At 46.5% G+C, this 24,695-nt stretch overlaps 1 protein-coding gene across 1 annotated transcript in view; it reads left to right on the forward strand.

Annotated features, from left to right (window-relative positions):
- The window catches only part of LOC144676606 (28S rRNA (cytosine-C(5))-methyltransferase-like), a gene marked incomplete at its 5' end in the record, with an annotated part of 64,705 nt that extends 42,905 nt beyond the window's left edge, over positions 1 to 21,800 (forward strand). Inside the window, 3 exons of the mRNA XM_078536981.1 lie at positions 19,985 to 20,072; positions 21,292 to 21,431; positions 21,591 to 21,800. Of these exons, the coding sequence (XP_078393107.1) occupies positions 19,985 to 20,072; positions 21,292 to 21,431; positions 21,591 to 21,800 (438 nt within the window). The remainder of the gene's footprint in view (positions 1 to 19,984; positions 20,073 to 21,291; positions 21,432 to 21,590) is intronic.
- Between the last annotated feature and the right edge of the window lie 2,895 nt (positions 21,801 to 24,695).

A 24,695-nucleotide genomic window follows, 5' to 3' on the forward strand; every position in this document is an offset into this window, starting at 1 on the left:
TCTATATATAAACCACCCCGAACCCCTCGATTAGATTCCAGTCTGTATCTCACTCCCGGGTGTCTGTTATTCTATATATAAACCACCCATAACCCCTCGATTAGATTCCAGTCTGTAAATCACACCCGGGTGTCTGTTATTCTATATATAAACCACCCCAAACCTCTAGATTAGATTCCAGTATTTAACTCACTCCCGGGTATCTGTTATTCTATATATAAACCATCCCGAACCCCTCGATTATATTCCAGTCTGTAACTCACTCCCGGGTATCTGTTACTCTATGTATGAACCACCCCGAACCCCTCGATTAGATTCCAGTCTGTAACTCACTCCCGGGTATCTGTTATTCTATATATAAACCACCCCGAACCCCTCGATTAGATTCCAGTCTGTATCTCACAACCGGGTATTTGTTATTCTATATATAAACCACCACCCGAACCCCTCGATTAGATTCCAGCCTGTAAATCACACCCGGGTATCTGTTATTCTATATACAAACCACCCCGAACCCCTCGATTAGATTCCAGTTTGTAACTCACTCTTGGGTACCCGTTAATTTATATATATGCCACCCCGAACTCCTCGATTAGATTCCAGTCTGTAACTCACTCCCGTGTATCTGTTATTCTATGTATGAACCACCCCGAACCCCTCGATTCGATTCCTGTCTGTAACTCACTCCCGGGTATCTGTTATTCTATATATAAACCACCCCGAACCCCTCGATTAGATTCCAGTCTGTAACTCACTCCCGGGTATCTGTTATTCTATATATAAACCACCCCGAACCCCTCGATTAGATTCCAGTCTGTATCTCACTCCCGGGTGTCTGTTATTCTATATATAAACCACCCCGAACCCCTCGATTAGATTCCAGTCTGTATCTCACTCCCGGGTATCTGTTATTCTATATATAAACCACCCATAACCCCTCGATTAGATTCCAGTCTGTAAATCACACCCGGGTGTCTGTTATTCTATATATAAACCACCCCAAACCTCTAGATTAGATTCCAGTATTTAACTCACTCCCGGGTATCTGTTATTCTATATATAAACCATCCCGAACCCCTCGATTATATTCCAGTCTGTAACTCACTCCCGGGTATCTGTTATTCTATATATAAACCATCCCGAACCCCTCGATTATATTCCAGTCTGTAACTCACTCCCGGGTATCTGTTACTCTATGTATGAACCACCCCGAACCCCTCGATTAGATTCCAGTCTGTAACTCACTCCCGGGTATCTGTTATTCTATATATAAACCATCCCGAACCCCTCGATTATATTCCAGTCTGTAACTCACTCCCGGGTATCTGTTATTCTATATATAAACCACCCAGAACCCCTCGATTAGATTCCAGTCTGTAACTCAATCCCGGGTATCTGTTATTTTATATATAAACCACCCCGACCCCCTTGATTAGATTCCAGTCTGTAACTCACTCTCTGGTATCTGTTATTCTATATCTAAACCCCCCCGAACTCCTCGATTAGATTCCAGTCTGTAACTCACTCCCGGGTATCTGTTATTCTATGTATGAACCACCCCGAACCCCTCGATTAGATTCCTGTCTGTAACTCACTCCCGGGTATCTGTTATTCTATATATAAACCACCCCGAACCCCTCGATTAGATTCCAGTCTGTATCTCACTCCCGGGTGTCTGTTATTCTATATATAAACCACCCATAACCCCTCGATTAGATTCCAGTCTGTAAATCACACCCGGGTGTCTGTTATTCTATATATAAACCACCCCAAACCTCTAGATTAGATTCCAGTATTTAACTCACTCCCGGGTATCTGTTATTCTATATATAAACCATCCCGAACCCCTCGATTATATTCCAGTCTGTAACTCACTCCCGGGTATCTGTTACTCTATGTATGAACCACCCCGAACCCCTCGATTAGATTCCAGTCTGTAACTCACTCCCGGGTATCTGTTATTCTATATATAAACCACCCCGAACCCCTCGATTAGATTCCAGTCTGTATCTCACAACCGGGTATTTGTTATTCTATATATAAACCACCACCCGAACCCCTCGATTAGATTCCAGCCTGTAAATCACACCCGGGTATCTGTTATTCTATATACAAACCACCCCGAACCCCTCGATTAGATTCCAGTTTGTAACTCACTCTTGGGTACCCGTTAATTTATATATATGCCACCCCGAACTCCTCGATTAGATTCCATTCTGTAACTCACTCCCGGGTATCTGTTATTCTATATATAAACCACCCCGAACCCTTCGATGAGATTCCAGTCTGTAACTCACTCCCGAGTATCTGTTATTCTATATATAAACCACCCCGAACCCCTCGATTCGATTCCAGTCTGTAACTCACTCCCGTGTATCTGTTATTTTATATATAAACCACCCTGAACCCCACGATTAGATTCCAGTCTGTAACTCACACTCGGGTATCTGTTATTCTATATATAAACCACCACCCGAACCCCTCGATTAGATTCCAGTCTGTAACTCACACCCGGGTATCTGTTATTCTATATTTACACCACCCCAAACCCCTCGATTAGATTCCAGTCTGTAACTCACTCCCGGGTATCTGTTATTCTATATATTAACCACCCCGAACCCCTCGATTAGATTCCAGTCTGTAACTCACTCCCGAGTATCTGTTATTCTATATATAAACCACCCCGAACTCCTCGATTAGATTCCAGTCTGTAACTCACTCCCGAGAATCTGTTACTCTATATATAAACCACCCCGAACTCCTCGATTAGATTCCAGTCTGTAACTCACTCCCGGGTTTCTGTTATTCTACATATAAACCACCCCGAACCCCTCGATTAGATTCCAGTCTCTAACTCACACCCGGCTATCTGTTATTCAATGTATAACCCACCACCCGAACCTTTCGATTAGATTCCAGTCTGTAACTCACTCCCAGGTATCCGTTATTCTATATATCAACCACTTCCCGACCCCCTCGATTAGATTTTAGTCTGTAACTCACTCCCGACTATCTGTTATTCTATATATAAACCACTCCGAACCCTTCGATTAGATTCCAGTCTGTAAATCACACCCGGGTATCTGTTATTCTATATATAAACCACCCCGAACCCCTCGATTAGATTCCTGTCTGTAACTCACTCCCGGGTATCCGTTATTCTATATATAAACCACCCCGAACCCCTCGATTAGATTCCAGCATGTAACTCACTCCCTGGTATCTGTTATTCTATATATAAACCACTCCGAACCCCTCGAATAGATTCCAGTCTGTAAATCACACCCGGGTATCTTTTATTCTATATATAAACCATCCCGAACCCCTCGATTAGATTCCAGACTGTTACTCACTCCCGGGTTTCTGTTATTCTATATATAAACCACCACCCGAACCCCTCGATTAGATTCCAGTCTGTAACTCACTCCCGAGAATCTGTTACTCTATATATAAACAAGCCCGAACCCCTCGAATAGATTCCAGTCTGTCACTCACAACCGGGTATCTGTTATTCTATATTTAAACCACCCCGAACGCCTTTATTAGATTCCAGAGGGTAACTCACACCCGGGTATCTGTTATTCTATATATAAATCACCCCGAACCCCTCGATTAGATTCCACTCTGTAACTCACTCCCGGGTACCCGTTAATCTATATATATGCCACCCCGAACTCCTCGATTAGATTCCATTCTGTAACTCACTCCCGGGTATCCGTTATTCTATATATAAACCAACCCGAACCCTTCGATTAGATTCCAGTCTGTAACTCACTCCCGAGTATCTGTTATTCTATATATAAACCACCCCGAACCCCTCGATTAGATTCCAGTCTGTAACTCACTCCCGTGTATCTGTTATTCTATATATAAACAACCCTGAACCCCACGATTAGATTCCAGTCTGTAACTCACACTCGGGTATCTGTTATTCTATATATAAACCACCACCCGAACCCCTCGAATAGATTCCAGTCTGTAACTCACACCCGGGTATCTGTTATTCTATATATAAACCACCCCGAACCCCTCGATTAGATTCCAGTCTGTAACTCACTCCCGGGTATCTGTTATTCTATATATATAAACCACTTCCCGAACCCCTCGATTAGATTCCAGTCTGTAACTCACTCCCGGGTATCTGTTATTCTATATATAAACCTCCCCGAACCCCTCGAATAGATTCCAGTCTGTAACTGACTCCCGGGTATCTGTTATTCTATATATAAACCACCCCAAACCTCTAGATTAGATTCCAGTATTTAACTCACTCCCGAGTATCTGTTATTCTATGTATAAACCCCCCCGAATCCCTCGATCAGATTCCAGTCTGTAACTCACTCCCGGGTATATGTTATTCTATATTTAAACCCCCCTAACCCTCGATTAGATTCTAGTCTGTAACTCACTCCCAGGTATCTGTTATTCTATATTTAAACCCCCCGAACCCTCGATTAGATTCTAGTCTGTAACTCACTCCCGGGTATCTGTTATTCTATATATAAAACCCACTGATCCCCTCGATTAGATTCCAGTCTGTAACTCACTCCCGGTTATCTGTTATTCGATATATAAACCACCCCGAACCCCTCGATTAGATTCCAGTCTGTAACTCACTCTCGGGTATCTGTTATTCGATATATAAACCACCCCGATCCCCTCGATTAGATTCCAGACTGTAACTCACTCCCGGGTATCTGTTATTCTATATATAAACCACCCCGAACCCCTCAATTAGATTCCAGTCTGTAACTCACTCCCGGCTGTCTGTTATTCTATATATAAACCCCCCCGAACCCCTCGATTAGATTCCAGCCTGTAACTCTCTCCGGGTATCTGTTATTCTGTATATAAACCACCCCGAACCCCTCGATTAGATTCCAATCTGTAACTCACTCCCGGGTATCTGTTATTCTATATATAAACCTCCCCGAACCCCTCGATTAGATTCCAGTCTGTAACTCACTCCGGGTATCTGTTATTCTGTATATAAACCACCCCGAACCCCTCGATTAGATTCCAGTCTGTAACTCACTCCCGGGTATCTGTTATTCTATATATAAACCACCACGAACCCCTCGATTATATTCCAGTCTGTAACTCACTCCCTGGTATCTGTTATTGTATATATAAACCACCCCGAATACCTCGATTCGGTTCCAGACTGTAACTCACTCCCGGGTATCTGTTATTCTATATATAAACCCCACAAACCCCTCGATTAGATTCCAGCCTGTATCTCACTCCCGGGGATGTGTTATTCTATATATAAACCCCCTGAACCCCTCGATTAGATTCCAGTCTGTAACTCACTCCCAGGAATCTGTTATTCTATATATAAACCACCCCGAACCCCTCAATTTGATTCCAGTCTGTAACTCTCTCCCGGGAATCTGCTATTCTATATATAATCCCCCTAAACCCTTCGATTAGATTCCACTCCGTAACTCACTCCCAGGTATCTGTTATTCTATATATAAACCACCCTGAACCCCACGATTAGATTCCAGTCTTTAACTCACTCCAGGGTATCTATTATTCTATATATAAACCCCACAAAACCCTCGATTAGATTCCAGTCTGTAACTCACTCCCGGTTATCTGTTATTCTATATATAATCCACCCCTTACCCCTCAATTAGATTCCAGTCTGTAACTCACTCCCGGGTATCTGTTATTTTATATATAATCCACCCCGAACCCGTCGATTAGATTCCAGTCTGTAACTCACTCCCGGGTATCTGTTATTCTATATATAAAACACCCCGAACTCCTCGATTAGATTCCAGCCTGTAACTCACTCCCGGGTATCTGTTATTCTATGTATAAATCCCACCGAACCCTCGATTAGATCCCAGTCTGTACCTCACTCCCGGGTATCTTTTATTCTATATATAAACCACCCCGAACTCCTCGATTGGATTCCAGTCTGTAACTCACTCTCGGGTATCTGTTATTCTATATATAAACCCCCTGAACCCCTCGATTTGATTCCAGTCTGTAACTCACTCCTGGGTATCTGTTAATCTTTATATAAACCACCCCGAACCCCTCGATTAGATTCCAGTCTGTATCTCACTCCCGGGGATGTGTTATTCTATATATACACCCCCTGAACCCCTCGATTAGATTCCAGTCTGTAACTCACTCCCGGGAATCTGTTATTCTATATATAAACCACCCCGAACCCCTCAATTTGATTCCAGTCTGTAACTCTCTCCCGGGAATTTGTTATTCTATATATAAACCCCCTTAACCCTTCGATTAGATTCCACTCCGTTACTCACTCCCAGGTATCTGTTATTCTATATATAAACCACTTTGAACCCCACGATTAGATTCCAGTCTGTAACTCACTCCCGGGTATGTGTTATTCTATATATAAACCCCACCGAACCCCTCGATTAGATTCCAGTCCGTATCTCACACCCGGGTATCTGTTAATCTATATATAAACCACCCCCGAACCCCTCGATTAGATTCCAGTATTTAACTCACTCCCGGGTATCTGTTATTCTATATATAAACCACCCCGAACACCTCGATTAGATTCCAGTCTGTAACTCAATCCCGGGTATCTGTTATTCTGTATATAAACCACCCCGAACTCCTCGATTAGATTCCAGTCTGTAACTCACTCCCGGGTATCTGTTATTCTAGATATAAACCACCCCGAATCCCTCGATTAGATTCCAGTCTGTAACTCACTCCCGGGTATCTGTTATTCTATATATAAACCACCCCGAAACCCTCGATTAGATTGAAGACTGTAACTCATTCCCTGGTATCTGTTATTTTATATATAATCCACCCCGAACCCCTCGATTAGATTCCAGTCTGTAACTCACTCCCGGGAATCTGTTTTTCTATATATAAACCACCCCGAACCCCTCGATTAGATTCCAGTCTGTAACTCACTCCCGGGTATCTGTTATTCTATATATAAACCACCCCGAACTCCTCGATTAGATTCCAGCCTGTAACTCACTCCCGAGTATCTGTTATTCTATATATAAACCCCACCGAACCACTCGATTAGATTCCAGTCTGTAACTGACTCCCGGGTATCTGTTATTCTATATATAAACCCCCCTGAACCCCTCGATTAGATTCCGGTCTGTAACTCACTCCCGGGTATCTGTTATTCTAAATATAAACCACCCCGAACCCCTCGCTGAGATTCCAGTCTGTAACTCACTCCCGGGTATCTATTATTCTATATATAAACCCCACAAACGCCTCGATTAGATTCCAGTCTGTAACTCACTCCCGGGTATCTGTTATTCTATATATTAACCACCCCAAACCCCTCGATTAGATTCCAGTCTGTAACTCACTCCCGGGGATGTGTTATTCTATATATAAACCCCCTGAACCCCTCGATTAGATTCCAGTCTGTTACTCACTCCCGGGAATCTGTTATTCTATAAAAAAAGCACCCCGAACCCCTCAATTAGATTCCAGTCTGTAACTCACTCCCGGGTATCTATTATTCTATATATAAACCCCACAAACGCCTCGATTAGATTCCAGTCTGTAACTCACTCCCGGGTATCTGTTATTTTATATATAATCCACCCCGAACTCCTCGATTAGATTCCAGCCTGTAACTCACTCCCGGGTATCTGTTATTCTATGTATAAACCCCACCGAACCCCTCGATTAGATCCCAGTCTGTTCCTCACTCCCGGGTATCTTTTATTCTATATATAAACCACCCCGAACTCCTCGATTAGATTCCAGTCTGTAACTCACTCTCGGGTATCTGTTATTCTATATATAAACCCCCTGAACCCCTCGATTTGATTCCAGTCTGTAACTCACTCCTGGGTATCTGTTAATCTTTATATAAACCAGCCCGAACCCCTCGATTAGATTCCAGTCTGTAACTCACTCCCGGGGATGTGTTATTCTATATATAAACCCCCTGAACCCCTCGATTAGATTCCAGTCTGTAACTCACTCCCGGGAATCTGTTATTCTATATATAAACCACCCCGAACTCCTCAATTTGATTCCAGTCTGTAACTCTCTCCCGGGAATCTGTTATTCTATATATAAACCCCCTAAACCCTTCGATTAGATTCCACTCCGTAACTCACTCCCAGGTATCTGTTATTCTATATATAAACCACTCTGAACCCCACGATTAGATTCCAGTCTCTTACTCACTCTCGGGTATCTGTTATTCTATTTAGAAACCCCACCGACCCCCTCGATTAGATTCCAGTCTGTATCTCACTCCCGGGTATCTGTTATTCTATATATAAACCACCCCCGAACCCCTCGATTTTATTCCAGTCTGTAACTCACTCCCGGGTATCTGTTATTCTATATATAAACCACCCCGAACCCCTCGATTATATTCCAGTCTGTAACTCAATCCCGGGTGTCTGTTATTCTATATATAAACCCCCCCGAACCCCTCGATTATATTCCAGTCTGTAACTCACTCCTGGGTATCTGTTATTCTATATATAAACCACCCCGAACCCGTCGATTAGATTCCAGTCTGTAACTCTCTCCCGGGAATCTGTTATTCTATATATAAACCCCCTAAACCCCTCGATTATATTCCAGTCTGTAACTCACTCCCGGGTATCTGTTATTTTATATATAAACCACCCCGAACCCCTCGATTAGATTCCAGCCTGTAACTCACTCCCGGGTATCTGTTATTCTGTATATAAACCACCCCGAACTCCTCGATTAGATTCCAGTCTGTAACTCACTCCCGGGTATCTGTTATTCTAGATATAAACCACCCCGAATCCCTCGATTAGATTCCAGTCTGTAACTCACTCCCGGGTATCTGTTATTCTATATATAAACCACCCCGAAACCCTCGATTAGATTGAAGACTGTAACTCATTCCCGGGTATCTGTTATTTTATATATAATCAACCCCGAACCCCTCGATTAGATTCCAGTCTGTAACTCACTCCCGGGAATCTGTTATTCTATATATAAACCACCCCGAACCCCTCAATTAGATTCCAGTCTGTAACTTACTCCCGGGTATCTGTTATTCTAAATATAAACCACCCCGAACCCCTCGATGAGATTCCAGTCTGTAACTCACTCCCGGGTATCTGTTATTCTATATATAAACCCCACAAACCCCTCGATTAGATTGCAGTCTGTAACTCACTCCCGGGTATCTGTTATTCGATATATAAACCCCACAAACCCCTCGATTAGATTCCAGTCTGTAACTCACTCCCGGGTATCTGTTATTCGATATATAAACCACCCCGAACCCCTCGATTAGATTCCAGTCTGTAACTCACTCCCGGCTACCAGTTCTTCTATATATAAACCCCACAAACGCCTCGATTAGATTCCAGTCTGTAACTCACTCCCGGGTATCTGTTATTCTATATATAATCCACCCCGAACCCCCCGATTAGATTCCAGTCTGTAACTCACTCCCGGGTATCTGTTGTTCTAAATATAAACCACCCCGAACTCCTCGATTAGATTCCAGTCTGTAACTCACTCCCGGCTACCTATTATTCTATATATAAACCCCACAAACGCCTCGATTAGATTCCAGCCTGTAACTCACTCCTGGGTATCTGTTATTCTATATATAAACCACCCCGAACTCGTCGATTAGATTCCAGCCTGTAACTCACTCCCGGGTATCTGTTATTCTATATATAAACCCCACCGAACCCCTCGATTATATTCCAGTCTGTAACTGACTCCCGGGTATCTGTTATTCTATATATAAACCCCCCTGAACCCCTCGATTAGATTCCGGTCTGTAACTCACTCCCGAGTATCTGTTATTCTAAATATAAACCACCCCGAACCCCTCGATGATATTCCAGTCTGTAACTCACTCCCGGGTATCTATTATTCTATATATAAACCCCACAAACGCCTCGATTAGATTCCAGTCTGTAACTCACTCCCGGGTATCTGTTATTCTATATATAAACCACCCCAAACCCCTCGATTAGATTCCAGTCTGTAACTCACTCCCGGGTATCTGTTATTCTATATATAAACCCCCTGAACCCTTCGATTAGATTCCAGTCTGTAACTCACTCCCGGGAATCTGTTATTCTATATATAAACCACCCCGAACCCCTCAAATTGATTCCAATCTGTAACTCACTCCCGGGTATTTGTTATTCTAAAAATAAACCACCCCGAAACCTTCGATTAGATTCCAGTCTGTAACTCACTCCCGGGTATCTGTTATTCTATATATAAACCCCACAAACCCCTCTATTAGATTCCAGCCTGTAAATCACTCCTGGGTATCTGTTATTCTATATATAAACCACCCCGAACCCCTCGATTAGATTCCAGTCTGTAACTGACTCCCGGGTATCTGTTATTCGACATATAAACCCCCCTGAACCCCTCGATTAGATTCCAGTCTGTAACTCACTCCCGGGTATTTGTTATTCTAAATATAAACCACCCCGAACCCCTCGATTAGATTCCAGTCTGTAACTCACTCCAGGGTTATCTGTTATTGTATATATAAAACCCACAAATCCCTCGATTAGATTCCAGCCTGTAACTCTCTCCCGGGCTTCTATTATTCTATATATAAACCACCCCGAACCCCTCGATTAGATTCCAGTCTTTAAGTCACTCCCGGGTATCTGTTATTCTATATATAAACCACCCCGAACCCCTCGATTAGATTCCAGTCTGTAACTCACTCCCGGGTATCTGTTATTCTATATATAAACCCCACAAGCGCCTCTTTTAGATTCCAGTCTGTAACTCACTCCCGGGTATCTGTTATTCTATATATAATCCACCCCGAACCCCTCGATTAGATTCCAGTCTGTAACTCACTCCCAGGTATCTGTTATTCTATATATAAACCACCCCGAACTCCTCGATTAGATTCCCACCTGTAACTCACTCCCGGGTATCTGTTATTCTATATATAAACCCCACCGAACCCCTCGATTAGATTCCAGTCTGTAACTCTTTCCCGGGTATCTGTTATTCTATATATAAACTCCCTAAACCCTTTGATTAGATTCCAGTCCGTAACTCACTCCCGGGTATCTGTTATTCCATATATAAACCACCCCGAACCCCTCGATTAGATTCCAGTCTGTAACTCACTCCCGGGTATTTGTTATTCTAAATATAAACCACCCCGAAACCTTCGATTAGATTCCAGTCTGTAACTCACTCCCGGGTATCTGTTATTCTATATATAAACCCCACAAACCCCTCTATTAGATTCCAGCCTGTAACTCACTTTCGGGTATCTGTTATTCTATATATAAACCACCCCGAACCCCTCGATGAGATTCCAGTCTGTAACTCACTCCCGGGTATCTGTTATTCTATATATAAACCCCACAAACCCCTCGATTAGATTCCAGCCTGTATCTCACTCCCGGGGATGTGTTATTCTATATATAAACCCCCTGAACCCCTCGATTAGATTCCAGTCTGTAACTCACTCCCAGGAATCTGTTATTCTATATATAAACCACCCCGAACCCCTCAATTTGATTCCAGTCTGTAACTCTCTCCCGGGAATCTGTTATTCTATATATAATCCCCCTAAACCCTTCGATTAGATTCCACTCCGTAACTCACTCCCAGGTATCTGTTATTCTATATATAAACCACCCTGAACCCCACGATTAGATTCCAGTCTTTAACTCACTCCAGGGTATCTATTATTCTATATATAAACCCCACAAACCCCTCGATTAGATTCCAGTCTGTAACTCACTCCCGGTTATCTGTTATTCTATATATAATCCACCCCTTACCCCTCAATTAGATTCCAGTCTGTAACTCACTCCCGGGTATCTGTTATTTTATATATAATCCACCCCGAACCCGTCGATTAGATTCCAGTCTGTAACTCACTCCCGGGTATCTGTTATTCTATATATAAACCACCCCGAACTCCTCGATTAGATTCCAGCCTGTAACTCACTCTCGGGTATCTGTTATTCAATATATAAACCCCCTGAACCCCTCGATTTGATTCCAGTCTGTAACTCACTCCTGGGTATCTGTTAATCTTTATATAAACCACCCCGAACCCCTCGATTAGATTCCAGTCTGTATCTCACTCCCGGGGATGTGTTATTCTATATATAGACCCCCTGAACCCCTCGATTAGATTCCAGTCTTTAACTCACTCCCGGGAATCTGTTATTCTATATATAAACCACCCCGAACCCCTCAATTTGATTCCAGTCTGTAACTCTCTCCTGGGAATTTGTTATTCTATATATAAACCCCCTTAACCCTTCGATTAGATTCCACTCAGTAACTCACTCCCAGGTATCTGTTATTCTATATATAAACCACCCTGAACCCCACGATTAGATTCCAGTCTGTAACTCACTCCCGGGTATGTGTTATTCTATATATAAACCACCCCGAACACCTCGATTAGATTCCAGTCTGTAACTCAATCCCGGGTATCTGTTATTCTATATATAAACCCCCCCGAACCCCTCGATTAGATTCCAGTCTGTAACTCACTCCTGGGTATCTGTTATTCTATATATAAACCACCCCGAACCCCTCGATTAGATTCCAGTCTGTAACTCTCTCCCGGGAATCTGTTAGTCTATATATAAACCCCCTAAACCCCTCGATTAGATTCCAGTCTGTAACTCACTCCCGGGTATCTGTTATTCTGTATATAAACCACCCCGAACTCCTCGATTAGATTCCAGTCTGTAACTCACTCCCGGGTATCTGTTATTCTAGATATAAACCACTCCGAATCCCTCGATTAGATTCCAGTCTGTAACTCACTCCCGGGTATCTGTTAATCTATATATAAACCACCCCGAAACCCTCGATTAGATTCCAGTCTGTAACTCACACCCGGGTATCTGTTATTCTATATATAAACCCCCTGAACCCCTCGATTAGATTCCAGTCTGTAACTCACTCCCGGGTATCTGTTATTCTATATATAATCCACCCCGAACCCCTCGATTAGATTCCAGTCTGTAACTCACTCCCGGGAATCTGTTTTTCTATATATAAACCACCCCGAACCCCTCGATTAGATTCCAGTCTGTAACTCACTCCCGGGTATCTGTTATTCTATATATAAACCACCCCGAACTCCTCGATTAGATTCCAGCCTGTAACTCACTCCCGAGTATCTGTTATTCTATATATAAACCCCACCGAACCACTCGATTAGATTCCAGTCTGTAACTGACTCCCGGGTATCTGTTATTCTATATATAAACCCCCCTGAACCCCTCGATTAGATTCCGGTCTGTAACTCACTCCCGGGTATCTGTTATTCTAAATATAAACCACCCCGAACCCCTCGATTAGATTCCAGTCTGTAACTCACTCCCGGGTATCTATTATTCTATATATAAACCCCACAAACGCCTCGATTAGATTCCAGTCTGTAACTCACTTCCGGGTATCTGTTATTCTATATATAAACCACCCCAAACCCCTCGATTAGATTCCAGTCTGTAACTCACCCCCGGGGATGTGTTATTCTATATATAAACCCCCTGAACCCCTCGATTAGATTCCAGTCTGTAACTCACTCCCGGGAATCTGTTATTCTATAAAAAAAGCACCCCGAACCCCTCAATTAGATTCCAGTCTGTAACTCACTCCCGGGTATCTATTATTCTATATATAAACCCCACAAACGCCTCGATTAGATTCCAGTCTGTAACTCACTCCCGGGTATCTGTTATTTTATATATAATCCACCCCGAACCCCTCGATTAGATTCCAGTCTGTAACTCACTCCCGGGTATCTGTTATTCTATATATAAACCCCCTGAACCCCTCGATTTGATTCCAGTCTGTAACTCACTCCTGGGTATCTGTTATTCTGTATATAAACCCCACAAACCCCTCGATTAGATTCCAGTCTGTAACTCACTCCCGGGAATCTGTTATTCTATATATAAACCACCCCGAACCCCTCAATTTGATTCCAGTCTGTAACTCTCTCCCGGGAATCTGTTATTCTATATATAAACCCCCTAAACCCTTCGATTAGATTCCACTCCGTAACTCACTCCCAGGTATCTGTTATTCTATATATAAACCACCCTGAACCCCACGATTAGATTCCAGTCTCTTACTCACTCTCGGGTATCTGTTATTCTATTTAGAAACCCCACCGAACCCCTCGATTAGATTCCAGTCTGTATCTCACTCCCGGGTATCTGTTATTCTATATATAAACCACCCCCGAACCCCTCGATTTTATTCCAGTCTGTAACTCACTCCCGGGTATCTGTTATTCTATATATAAACCACCCCGAACACCTCGATTAGATTCCAGTCTGTAACTCACTCCCGGGTATCTGTTATTCTATATATAAACCACCCCGAACCCCTCGATTATATTCCAGTCTGTAACTCAATCCCGGGTGTCTGTTATTCTATATATAAACCCCCCCGAACCCCTCGATTATATTCCAGTCTGTAACTCACTCCTGGGTATCTGTTATTCTATATATAAACCACCCCGAACCCGTCGATTAGATTCCAGTCTGTAACTCTCTCCCGGGAATCTGTTATTCTATATATAAACCCCCTAAACCCCTCGATTATATTCCAGTCTGTAACTCACTCCCGGGTATCTGTTATTTTATATATAAACCACCCCGAACCCCTCGATTAGATTCCAGCCTGTAACTCACTCCCGGGTATCTGTTATTCTATATATAATCCCCCCCGAACCCCTCGATTATATTCCAGTCTGTAACTCACTCCTGGGTATCTGTTATTCTATATATAAACCACCCCGAACCCGTCGATTAGATTCCAGTCTGTAACTCTCTCCCGGGAATCTGTTATTCTATATATAAACCCCCTAAACCCCTCGATTATATTCCAGTCTGTAACTCACTCCCGGGTATCTGTTATTTTATATATAAACCACCCCGAACCCCTCGATTAGATTCCAGCCTGTAACTCACTCCCGGGTATCTGTTATTCTGTATATAAACCACCCCGAACTCCTCGATTAGATTCCAGTCTGTAACTCACTCCCGGGTATCTGTTATTCTAGATATAAACCACCCCGAATCCCTCGATTAGATTCCAGTCTGTAACTCACTCCCTGGTATCTGTTATTCTATATATAAACCACCCCGAAACCCTCGATTAGATTGAAGACTGTAACTCATTCCCGGGTATCTGTTATTTTATATATAATCAACCCCGAACCCCTCGATTAGATTCCAGTCTGTAACTCACTCCCGGGAATCTGTTATTCTATATATAAACCCCACAAACCCCTCGATTTGATTGCAGTCTGTAACTCACTCCCGGGTATCTGTTATTCGATATATAAACCCCACAAACCCCTCGATTAGATTTCAGTCTGTAACTCACTCCCGGGTATCTGTTATTCGATATATAAACCACCCCGAACCCCTCGATTAGATTCCAGTCTGTAACTCACTCCCGGCTACCTATTATTCTATATATAAACACCACAAACGCCTCGATTAGATTCCAGTCTGTAACTCACTCCCGGGTATCTGTTATTCTATATATAATCCACCCCGAACCCCCCGATTAGATTCCAGTCTGTAACTCACTCCCGGGTATCTGTTATTCTAAATATAAACCACCCCGAACTCCTCGATTAGATTCCAGTCTGTAACTCACTCCCGGCTACCTATTATTCTATATATAAACCCCACAAACGCCTCGATTAGATTCCAGCCTGTAACTCACTCCTGGGTATCTGTTATTCTATATATAAACCACCCCGAACTCGTCGATTAGATTCCAGCCTGTAACTCATTCCCGGGTATCTGTTATTCTATATATAAACCCCACCGAACCCCTCGATTATATTCCAGTCTGTAACTGACTCCCGGGTATCTGTTATTCTATATATAAACCCCCCTGAACCCCTCGATTAGATTCCGGTCTGTAACTCACTCCCGAGTATCTGTTATTCTAAATATAAACCACCCCGAACCCCTCGATGAGATTCCAGTCTGTAACTCACTCCCGGGTATCTATTATTCTATATATAAACCCCACAAACGCCTCGATTAGATTCCAGTCTGTAACTCACTCCCGGGTATCTGTTATTCTATATATAAACCACCCCAAACCCCTCGATTAGATTCCAGTCTGTAACTCACTCCCGGCTACCTATTATTCTATATATAAACACCACAAACGCCTCGATTAGATTCCAGTCTGTAACTCACTCCCGGGTATCTGTTATTCTATATATAATCCACCCCGAACCCCCCGATTAGATTCCAGTCTGTAACTCACTCCCGGGTATCTGTTATTCTAAATATAAACCACCCCGAACTCCTCGATTAGATTCCAGTCTGTAACTCACTCCCGGCTACCTATTATTCTATATATAAACCCCACAAACGCCTCGATTAGATTCCAGCCTGTAACTCACTCCTGGGTATCTGTTATTCTATATATAAACCACCCCGAACTCGTCGATTAGATTCCAGCCTGTAACTCACTCCCGGGTATCTGTTATTCTATATATAAACCCCACCGAACCCCTCGATTATATTCCAGTCTGTAACTGACTCCCGGGTATCTGTTATTCTATATATAAACCCCCCTGAACCCCTCGATTAGATTCCGGTCTGTAACTCACTCCCGAGTATCTGTTATTCTAAATATAAACCACCCCGAACCCCTCGATGAGATTCCAGTCTGTAACTCACTCCCGGGTATCTATTATTCTATATATAAACCCCACAAACGCCTCGATTAGATTCCAGTCTGTAACTCACTCCCGGGTATCTGTTATTCTATATATAAACCACCCCAAACCCCTCGATTAGATTCCAGTCTGTAACTCACTCCCGGGTATCTGTTATTCTATATATAAACCCCCTGAACCCTTCGATTAGATTCCAGTCTGTAACTCACTCCCGGGAATCTGTTATTCTATATATAAACCACCCCGAACCCCTCAAATTGATTCCAATCTGTAACTCACTCCCGGGTATTTGTTATTCTAAAAATAAACCACCCCGAAACCTTCGATTAGATTCCAGTCTGTAACTCACTCCCGGGTATCTGTTATTCTATATATAAACCGCACAAACCCCTCTATTAGATTCCAGCCTGTAAATCACTCCTGGGTATCTGTTATTCTATATATAAACCACCCCGAACCCCTCGATTAGATTCCAGTCTGTAACTGACTCCCGGGTATCTGTTATTCGACATATAAACCCCCCTGAACCCCTCGATTAGATTCCAGTCTGTAACTCACTCCCGGGTATTTGTTATTCTAAATATAAACCACCCCGAACCCCTCGATTAGATTCCAGTCTGTAACTCACTCCCGGGTTATCTGTTATTGTATATATAAAACCCACAAACCCCTCGATTAGATTCCAGCCTGTAACTCTCTCCCGGGCTTCTGTTATTCTATATATAAACCACCCCGAACCCCTCGATTAGATTCCAGTCTTTAAGTCACTCCCGGGTATCTGTTATTCTATATATAAACCACCCCGAACCCCTCGATGAGATTCCAGTCTGTAACTCACTCCCGGGTATCTGTTATTCTATATATAAACCCCACAAGCGCCTCGTTTAGATTCCAGTCTGTATCTCACTCCCGGGTATCTGTTATTCTATATATAAACCACCCCGAACCCCTCGATTAGATTCCAGTCTGTAACTCACTCCCGGGGATGTGTTATTCTATATATAAACCCCCTGAACCCCTCGATTAGATTCCAGTCTGTAACTCACTCCTGGGAATCTGTTATTCTATATATAAACCACCCCGAACCCCTCAATTTGATTCCAGTCTGTAACTCTCTCCCGGGTATCTGTTATTCTATATATAAACCTCCTAAACCCTTCGATTAGATTCCAGTCCGTAACTCACTCCCGGGTATCTGTTATTCTATATATAAACCACCCCGACCCCCTCGATTAGATTCCAGTCTGTAACTCACTCCCGGGTATCTGTTATTCTATATATAAACCACTCCGAACCCCTCGATTAGATTCCAGTCTGTAACTCACTCCCGTGTATCTGTTATTCAATATATAAACCACCCCGAACCCCTCGATTAGATTCCAGTCTGTTACTCACTCCCGGGTATCTGTTATTCTGTATATAAACCACCCCGAACCCCTCGATTAGATTCCAGTCTGTAACTCACTCCCGGGTATCTCTTATTCTATATATTAACCACCCCAGCGCTAGGCCCACAGACTTATCTGCCAAGGCATCGCAAGTGCACATCCAAATAATATTTTAATGTTATGAGGGTTTCTGCCTCTAACCCCCTTTCAGGCGGTGAGTTCCAGATTCCCACCACCCTGACGGTGAAAAAATCCTTGCCCCTTCCCCTCTAAACCTCCTGCCCCCTGCCTTAAATCTATGCTCCCTGGTTATCGATCCCTCCGCCAAGGGGAAATGTTCCTTCCTCTCTACCCTATCAATGCCCCTCATTATTTTATTCACCTCAATCATGTCCTTCCTCAATCTCCGCTGCTCCCGGGAAAATAATCCAAGTCTTTCCAATCTCTCCTCGTAGCTAAAATTCTCCAGCCCAGGCAACATCCTGGTATATCTCCTCTGCTCTCTCTCTCGTGCAATCACATCCTTCCTATAATGCGGACTCCAGAATTGCGCGCAATACTCTAGCTGTGGCCTAACCAGCGTTTTATGTCCCCCGATTCCTCGAGGGGCTGAAGCTCTCCCGATCCCGGCCTTCAGTGCGTACAGCGATCGAGTATCGCATCCCTCTGGAGAACCCCGGACGTTCACCAGCCTCCAAGCGACGCAATTCCTCCTCTTCTCAGTCCGAAATGATCGGCCTCTTACCCTGAGACTGCTCCCACCACCCCGACTTTGTTTCAGATTCACCGACTTATTGGAAACAATCTCTCAGCACCCGCCCTGTCAAACCCCGGCCAGAACCTGGTTTCTCTGCGATCGCCTCTTATTATTCCAACGGCAGAGAATAAAAACCCAGTTTATTCATCACAGGGACAAGCACCAGGGACCAATCTACCCCGTCCCCATCAAACACTCCCAGGGACAGGTACAGCACGGGGTTAGATACAGAGTAAATCTCCCTCCACACTGTCCCCATCAAACACTCCCAGGGACAGGTACAGCACGGGGTTAGATACAGAGTAAAGCTCCCTCTACACCGTCCCCATCAAACACTCCCAGGACAGGTACAGCACGGGGTTAGATACAAATAAAGCTCCCTCTACACTGTCCCCATCAAACACTCCCAGGACAGGTACAGCACGGGGTTAGATACAGAGTAAAGCTCCCTCTACACCGTCCCCATCAAACACTCCCAGGACAGGTACAGCACGGGGTTAGATACAGAGTAAAGCTCCCTCTACACCGTCCCCATCAAACACTCCCAGGACAGGGACAGCACGGGGTTAGATACAGAGCAAAGCTCCCTCTACACCGTCCCCATCAAACACTCCCAGGGACAGGGACAGCACACTGATACTAGAGGGTCAGTGATGAGAGGGAGCTGTGGGTCCATTGTGACTGACCTCCGAGGGAGAGGCTGAGTTCAGTTCTCATGGGCGTTGAGGTAAACCTGTCCCCCCACTCCCTCCCCCCAGACAGATTCTCCCTGACCCGAACGTTTCTGGCATTTCCTGACCCCTCTCTCTCGAATTCCTGACACCCCCCACGTCTAGTCTGACAGGACTGTTCCTCCTGATGCCAGTCCCTCTTGCAATGTGGTGCTCAGTGCCTGAACGGGGAGCGGAGGGGCCCATCGAAACAGAGAAGGGTAATTGGCTGAAGAACGGGCAGGAGGGTTCCTGAGCCAGGGATCTGGCGAGTTGCGTGGGCTCTTGCTGTGCAAGCGGTCGTTGTTGTGAATCGGGGGAGAAATGAGCCCGTTTTGGGGGGGGCCCCGGGTGGAGCGCTGGCGAGGTGGGTGGGTGGGGGTGGGTCGCGTTTAGCGGCTCTTACCGGCTGTCTCCTGATCTGTGCCCATTGTGGTCCCTCTGTCTGCAGGCGCTGATCAACCGGGGGGTGAATCTCGACCCCCTGGGGAAGTGGTCAAAGACCGGCCTGATCATCTTTGATTCGTCCGTCCCCATTGGTGAGTCTCTGTGTGTGTGTGTCTGCCTGTCACTGTGTGTGTGTGTGTGTGTGTCTGTCTGTGTCTTGTTTGACTGTGTCTGTGTCTTGCTCTCTCTCTCTCTGCGCCTGTGTCTGTCTGTGTCTGCGCCTGTCTGTGTCTGTGTCTGCGTCTGTGTGCATGTCTGTGGTTCGGTGTGGTCTGCTCCCCCTTGCCACCCGCTGTCTCTCTCCCGCTGTCTCTCTCCCGCTGTCTCTCTCCCGCTGTCTCTCTCCCGCTGTCTCTCCTCCCGTCGTCTCTCTCCCGCCTCTCTCTCCCGCTCTCTCTCTCCCGCTCTCTCTCTCCCGCTGTCTCTCTCTCCCGCTCTCTCTCTCTCCCGCTCTCTCTCTCTCCCGCTCTCTCTCTCTCCCGCTCTCTCTCTCTCCCGCTCTCTCTCTCTACCGCTCTCTCCCTCTCTCCCGCTCCCTCTCTCCCGCTCCCTCTCTCCCTCTCTCCCGCTCTCCCTCTCCCGCTCTCCCTCTCTCCTCTCTCCCGCTCTCCCTCTCTCCCGCTCTCCCCCTCGCTCTCCCGCTCTCCCTCTCTCCCGCTCTCCCTCTCTCCCTCTCTCCCGCTCTCCCTCTCTCCCGCTCTCCCGCTCTCCCGCTCTCCCGCTCTCCCTCTTTCCCTCTCTCCCTCTCTCCCTCTCTCCCTCTCTCCCGCTCTCCCGCTCTCCCTCTCTCCCGCTCTCCCTCTCTCCCGCTCTCCCTCTCTCCCTCTCTCCCGCTCTCCCGCTCTCCCGCTCTCCCGCTCCCCCTCTCCCGCTCCTCTCTCTCCTGCTCTCTCCCGCTCTCTCCCTCTCTTCCGGTCTCTCCCGCTCTCTCTCCCTCTCTCCCGCTCTCTCTCCCGCTCTCTCTCACCCGCTCTCTCTCTCCCGCTCTCCCTCTCTCCCGCTCTCTCCCTCTCTTCCGGTCTCTCCCTCTCTCCCGCTCTCTCTCCCGCTCTCTCTCCCGCTCTCTCTCCCGCTCTCTCTCCCGCTCTCTCTCCCGCTCTCTCTCCCGCTCTCTCTCCCGCTCTCTCTCCCGCTCTCTCTCCCGCTCTCTCTCCCGCTCTCTCTCCCGCTCTCTCTCCCGCTCTCTCTCCCGCTCTCTCTCCCGCTCTCTCTCCCGCTCTCTCTCCCCGCTCTCCGCTCTCTCTCCCGCTCTCTCTCCCGCTCTCTCTCCCGCTCTCTCTCACCCGCTCTCTCTCTCTGTTCCTCTCCCAGGTGCCACCCCCGAGTACCTCGCCGGACACTACATGCTGCAGGGAGCCTCCAGCCTGCTCCCCGTCATGGCGCTTGCCCCCCAGGAGAACGAGAAGCTGCTGGACATGAGCTGTGCCCCAGGGGCAAAACCTCGTACTGTGGTGAGGACGGTGGGGGGGGTGAGGGGAGGAGAGGGGGGAGGAGGGCTGGACTGGTGACCCAGGTCCTGCTCTGTGTGTGGTTCGTCCGCTAACTGACTCCACGTTGTGTCTCGTTCCCCTCTTCACCGTCCCCCCGCCCCCCCAACCCCTGCAGCTCAGCTGATGAAGAACACGGGGGTGATCGTGGCGAACGACTCGAACAGTGACAGGCTCAGGAGCGTGGTCGGGAATCTCCATCGCCTGGGAGTCACCAACACCATCATCTGTAACTACGATGGCCGCCAGTTCCCCAAGGTACTAATCCCACCCCCCTTCCCTAACCCAAGGGTCAGTGGACAGGGATCGGGAGCAGGTCCCATCTTCAGTTGATTCCTCAATGACCTTCCTTCCACCCTAAGGTCAGAAGTAGGGATGTTCGCTGATGATCGCACAATGTTCAGCACCATTCGCGACTCCTCAGATACTGAAGCAGCCCCGTGTCCAAAATGCAGCAAGACCTGGACAATATCCAGATGTGGGCTGACAAGGGGCGAGTAACATTCGCGCCCACACAAGTGCCAGGCAATGACCATCTCCCAACAAGAGAGAATCCAACCATCGCCCCCTTGATGTTCAATGGTATTACCATCACTGAATCCCCCACTATCAACATCCTGGGGGTTACCATTGACCAGAAACTCAACTGGAACAACCATTAGAGAGAATCCAACCATCTCCCCTTGACGTTCAATGGCATCACCATCACTGAATCCCCCACTATCCAAATCCTGGGGGTTACCATTGACCAGAAACTCAACTGGAACAACCACTAGAGAGAATCTAACCATCTCCCCTTTGATGTTCAATAGCATTCCCATCGCTGAATCCCCCACTATCAACATCCTGGGGGTTACCATTGACCAGAAACTGAACTGGGACCCAGCCAGATAAATACTGTGGCTACAAGAGCAGGTCGGAGGCTGGGAATCCTGCGGAGAGTAACTCACCTCCTGACTCCCCAAAGCCTGTCCACCATCTACAAGGCACAAGTCAGGAGTGTGATGGGATACTCCCCACTTGCCTGGATGAGTTGCAGCTCCCACAACACTTGAGAAGCTCAACACTGTCCAGGACAAAGCAGCGCCCCCCCCGGCTCGATCGGCACCCCATCCACAAACATTCACTCCCTCCACCACCGACGCACAGGGGCAGCAGTGTGTGTGTACCATCTACAAGATGCACTGCAGCAACTCGCCAAGGCTCCTTCGACAGCGCCGCCCAAACCCACGACCCGCTCCCATCTAGAAGGACGAGGGCAGCAGACACATGGGGAACACCCACCACCTGGAAGTTCCCCTCCGAGCCCCTCACCATCCCGACTTGGGAATATATCGGCCGTTCCTTCGCTGTCGCTGGGTCAAAATCCTGGAACTCCCTCCCTAACAGCGCTGTGGGTGTACCTACACCACACGGGACAAAATCCTGGAACTCCCTCCCTAACAGCGCTGTGGGTGTACCTACACCACACGGACAAAATCCTGGAACTCCCTAACAGCGCCGTGGGTGTACCTACACCACACGGGGACAAAATCCTGGAACTCCCTCCCTAACAGCGCCGTGGGTGTACCTACACCACACGGACAAAATCCTGGAACTCCCTCCCTAACAGCGCCGTGGGTGTACCTACACCACACGGGGACAAAATCCTGGAACTCCCTCCCTAACAGCGCCATGTGTGTACCTGACAGCATCTGCGGAGAGGAGCACAGTTAATGTTTCGAGTCCGTGTCATCAGAACTAAAGAGAAGTAGAAATGTGGTGAAATATAAGCTGGTTGGGTTGGTGGGTGCGGGTTGGGGACAGGTGGAGCTGGATAGAGGGCCAGTGATAGGTGGAGGAAAAGGAGAGATTGCCAAAGATGTCACAGACCAAAGGGACAAAGTGGTGATTTATTAGCTAAAGGATGTGCTGATGGTGACATTAAGGGTCGCAAGCTAGTAGCAGATGGCCCTAGCGGGGGTGGGGTGGGGGGGAAGGGATCGGAATAGGCTAAAAGGTGGAGATACAATAATGGGTGGCAATAAATGTGTATATAAATATATACAATAATTATTGGGAAAAGGGGGGGGATCGGAAAGAGGGTGGGGATGGAGGAGAGTGTTCATGATCTGAAATTGTTGAACTCGATGTTCAGTCCGGAAGGCTGTAAAGTGCCCGGTCGGAAGATGAGGTGCTGTTCCTCCAGTTTGCGTTGGGCTTCACTGGAGTGTTTGCAGGGGACCCCGTGTTTCTCTGTGTCCGCTTGCCGTACTGGGGACTGGTCCATCGGGACCTCCTCCTCAGTCCGCACCATCACCACCGGGACGGTGTTATCCACAGAGGGGACCCCGTGTTTCTCTGTGTCCGCTTGCGGTACTGGGGACTGGTCCATCGGGACCCCCTCCTCAGTCCGCACCATCACCACCGGGACGGTGTTATCCACCGATTTCCAAATGGCGTTTCGAACGACGTGCTGGGGCGGGAGGGAGCGGCATCGAGTGTCCGGTCGCTGAGTGACAACTGCTCACCTCACTCTCTCTCTCTCTGTCTCTCTCTCTCTGTCTCTCTCTCTCACTCTCTCTCTGTCTCTCTCTCTCTGTCTCTCTCTCTCTCTCTCTCTTGTCTCTCTCTCTCTGTCTCTCTCTCTCTGTCTCTCTCTCTCTCTCTCTCTCTCTCTCTCTCTCTCTCTCACTCTCTCTCTCTCTCTCTCTCTCTCTCTCTCTCTTGTCTCTGACTCTCTCTCTCTCACTCACTCTCTGTCTCACTCTCTCTCGCACTCTGTCTCTCTCTGTCTCTCTCTGTCTCTCTCTCTGTCTCTCACTCTCTCTCGCACTCTGTCTCTCTCTCTCTCTCTCTCTCACTGTCTCTCTCTCTCTCTGTCTCTCTCTCTCTCTGTCTCTCTCTCTCTGTCTCTCTCTGTCTCTCTGTCTCTCTCTCTCTCACTCTCTCTCACTCTCTCTCACTCTCTCTCTCTCTCTCTGTCTCTCTCTCTCACTCTCTCTCTCACTCTCTCTCTCTCTCTCTCTCACTCTCTCTCTCACTCTCTCTCTCCCTCTCTCTCTCTCTCACTCTCTCTCTGTCTCTCTCCCTCACTCTCTCTCCCTCACTCTCTCTCTCTCTCACTCTCTCTCTGTCTCTCTCTCTCTCACTCTGTCTCTCTCTGTCTCTGACTCTCTCACTCTCTCTCTCTGTCTCTCTCTCTCACTCTCTCTCACTCACTCTCTGTCTCACTCTCTCTCGCACTCT

Source organism: Cetorhinus maximus, unplaced genomic scaffold, assembly GCF_964194155.1.
Source record: "Cetorhinus maximus unplaced genomic scaffold, sCetMax3.hap1.1 HAP1_SCAFFOLD_1730, whole genome shotgun sequence".
In the NCBI taxonomy this organism is placed as follows: domain Eukaryota; kingdom Metazoa; phylum Chordata; class Chondrichthyes; order Lamniformes; family Cetorhinidae; genus Cetorhinus; species Cetorhinus maximus.